The following is a 2212-nucleotide window of genomic DNA, read 5'->3' as shown; positions in this document are numbered from 1 at the left end:
TGCTGTAAAATAATTTTAAAAACCTTGACATTTCAAAGACTGCCTTGAAAGGCTGCAGAAATTGATTTCTATTTTTAACTTGAGTTAGTGTCAGAAGAAAAAAAAATCAGACTGAGCAGTTTAATTAAAGTGGAATTTTTCTATTTTCTTATTGATTTTTTTCCCCCTGTAACTTTATGCAGGCTTTTTTCCTCTGGTTTGGTTGTGGAGAGAGTGGAGTCCAGAGATAGGGTCAACACACCCGGGGTCATGTGTGAGAAGACATGTGAGAGGTGGCCTTCCCCCCCTGCTGTCTGCTTGGGTGCAAGGCCTCTCCCTTCCAGGGTTGCTGCCGGTGTCCAGGAGCCCCGTGGGCAGCCCAGGGGGCCTCAGTAAAGTGTCTGAGACAGGCAGACATGAGGGGGAGGCTGCACCCACTGTCTGGGTCTCGCCGGCTCCAGGTCCGTGCTCTGCAGCCCTGGGTAACTCCTCTGAGACCACCTCATGTGCACTGATGAGACCTTTCTTTTTAAGTTTTTGCCATAGGGTACTTGTGCTCGTGAGAGAGAGGGGGGGGGAGTGAGAGTGAGAAGTCACTGCCCAGGGGGCGATAGCCATTCTACAATCCCCTCTCCTCCATTCTTTCAGGATTTGGGACCCCCATGCACACGTGCCTGGCATGATTTTCAAGCCGCTGGTCTGAAACTCGAACCGTGGTTGACCACGTGGGAGTCTAGCACCTTAACCACCAGGCCACTTGCTGGCCTGAGACTTTCTCAGAAACCACAGTGCAAAGGTTTTTTTGTTTGTTTTTTAACTTCGTGAAAAAGAACATCGTAGGGAGCAGATGGCTGCTCGCTGGAGAGAGGGAGGAAGGAGAAATCATCTCCCCTAGGGAGGATGGCCACACTGCGATCTCTCCTCATTCTCCTCCTGGAATTTTGGACATACGTGCCCAGGCCTCTAGCGTGATTTTCAAGCTGTCATGTCCAGGCCTCCAATCACAGTCGGCCATGTGGGAATCCCGCACTGCGCCACCTGCTGGCCCCATGGTTCATTGACAGATACGTCCCTCCTGCTCTTACCTGTAAATTGTGCGAACCTGCCCCTTACAGCTGCTTCCTATTTGTCAGGGGCCATCCATAACCAGTTACCTCTCCTGGAAGAGCACTGGCTTGGCCAGCAGCCCGTCCACAGGTAAAGAACACACAAAAGGTCACCCTGCGACAGAAGTCAAGAAGGCCCAAAGGGCAGGAGGTATTGCGCGCTGGACCCCGTTCCTTTTGGGTTAGAAGGTGAAGCCAGTTTTCCCGGGGCGTAACCCCGTTCTGCGCTGGGAGGCACCTCTTCTCACCTACTTGGCGAGAGGCCCGAGCCCCAGGTGGCGCGTGGGTGCAAAAGGCCGGGCTCGGGCACGAGCATAGCGCCGCCGTTCCCAAGCAGGCCTGCCGAGCGCCACTGGCCAGCCCTGCTTGGAGATGGCCTCCCCGCCGAAAGGCCCCCGGAGATTCCCGGGCAAGACCTGGAAACTGGCGCCACAGAGACTTGGGCCAAGGCCACCGGTGGTCTCCCCCAGCGCGCTGCAGCGGCACAACAGGCTGCCCTGGGTGACTGTGGTGAAAGCCTTAGGCGGCTTCAGGCTGTCGACCGAGGACACTCACCGGGATCACCTGCTGGCCTCCCTCGACCCCCTGGACGTGGACAGGGACTTCCTAGTGCCCAAGAAGGACCGTAAAGAGGAGAAGACGTTCTGGGGCGACCAGGAGCCCCTCTCTAAGGTCAGGCTCGCCCAGGGTGCGGGGGCAGGTGCCCATTCTCCATACCTAGAGAGGGCCCTTGGCTGGCGCAGGACCCAGGGGGACCAACGTGGCTTCAAGTCCCCCTGCGAACCTCCACTCTCCCTCGCCCATCCCCATCGCTGCTGTCCAGGAAACCAAGACTTGGGGGCCGGGGGAGAGGGTACTCTCCCAGCCAACCCAGACCCAGCCTGACCCTGTGGACATGGACACTGCCAAATGCGGTCCGGCGTGGGCGGAGTGAGCCTCAGGAGGAACAAGGACGTTAGAGTGGTACCAAGAACTGGCGGCAGGGGGCGCGGCAGCGGGTTGCATCTTGGTCCACCGGGAATGGCTCTGGGTCCCTCCCCTGTCCCCGCCCCAGGCCTCGGTGAGCGAGCTCAGCCTCCGCAGGCTCTGGTGATCCAGCCTGCGGAGGCTGGAGGATGGCAGTGGCC

At 58.0% G+C, this 2212-nt stretch overlaps 1 protein-coding gene across 1 annotated transcript in view; it reads left to right on the top strand.

The window, feature by feature from the left end:
- Positions 1-986: 986 nt before the first annotated feature.
- Positions 987-2212, top strand: part of WDR88 (WD repeat domain 88) — a 64473-nt gene continuing 63247 nt past the window's right edge. The window contains exon 1 of the mRNA XM_006167981.3: positions 987-1757. Within this exon, the coding sequence (XP_006168043.1) occupies positions 1458-1757 (300 nt within the window). The 5' untranslated portion in view covers positions 987-1457. The remainder of the gene's footprint in view (positions 1758-2212) is intronic.

This window comes from Tupaia chinensis, unplaced genomic scaffold, assembly GCF_000334495.1.
Source record: "Tupaia chinensis unplaced genomic scaffold, TupChi_1.0 Scaffold145396_1, whole genome shotgun sequence".
Lineage (NCBI taxonomy): Eukaryota > Metazoa > Chordata > Mammalia > Scandentia > Tupaiidae > Tupaia > Tupaia belangeri.
The sequence above is the reverse complement of the archived record's forward strand: the minus strand, read 5'-3'. Positions and strand labels throughout refer to the sequence as shown.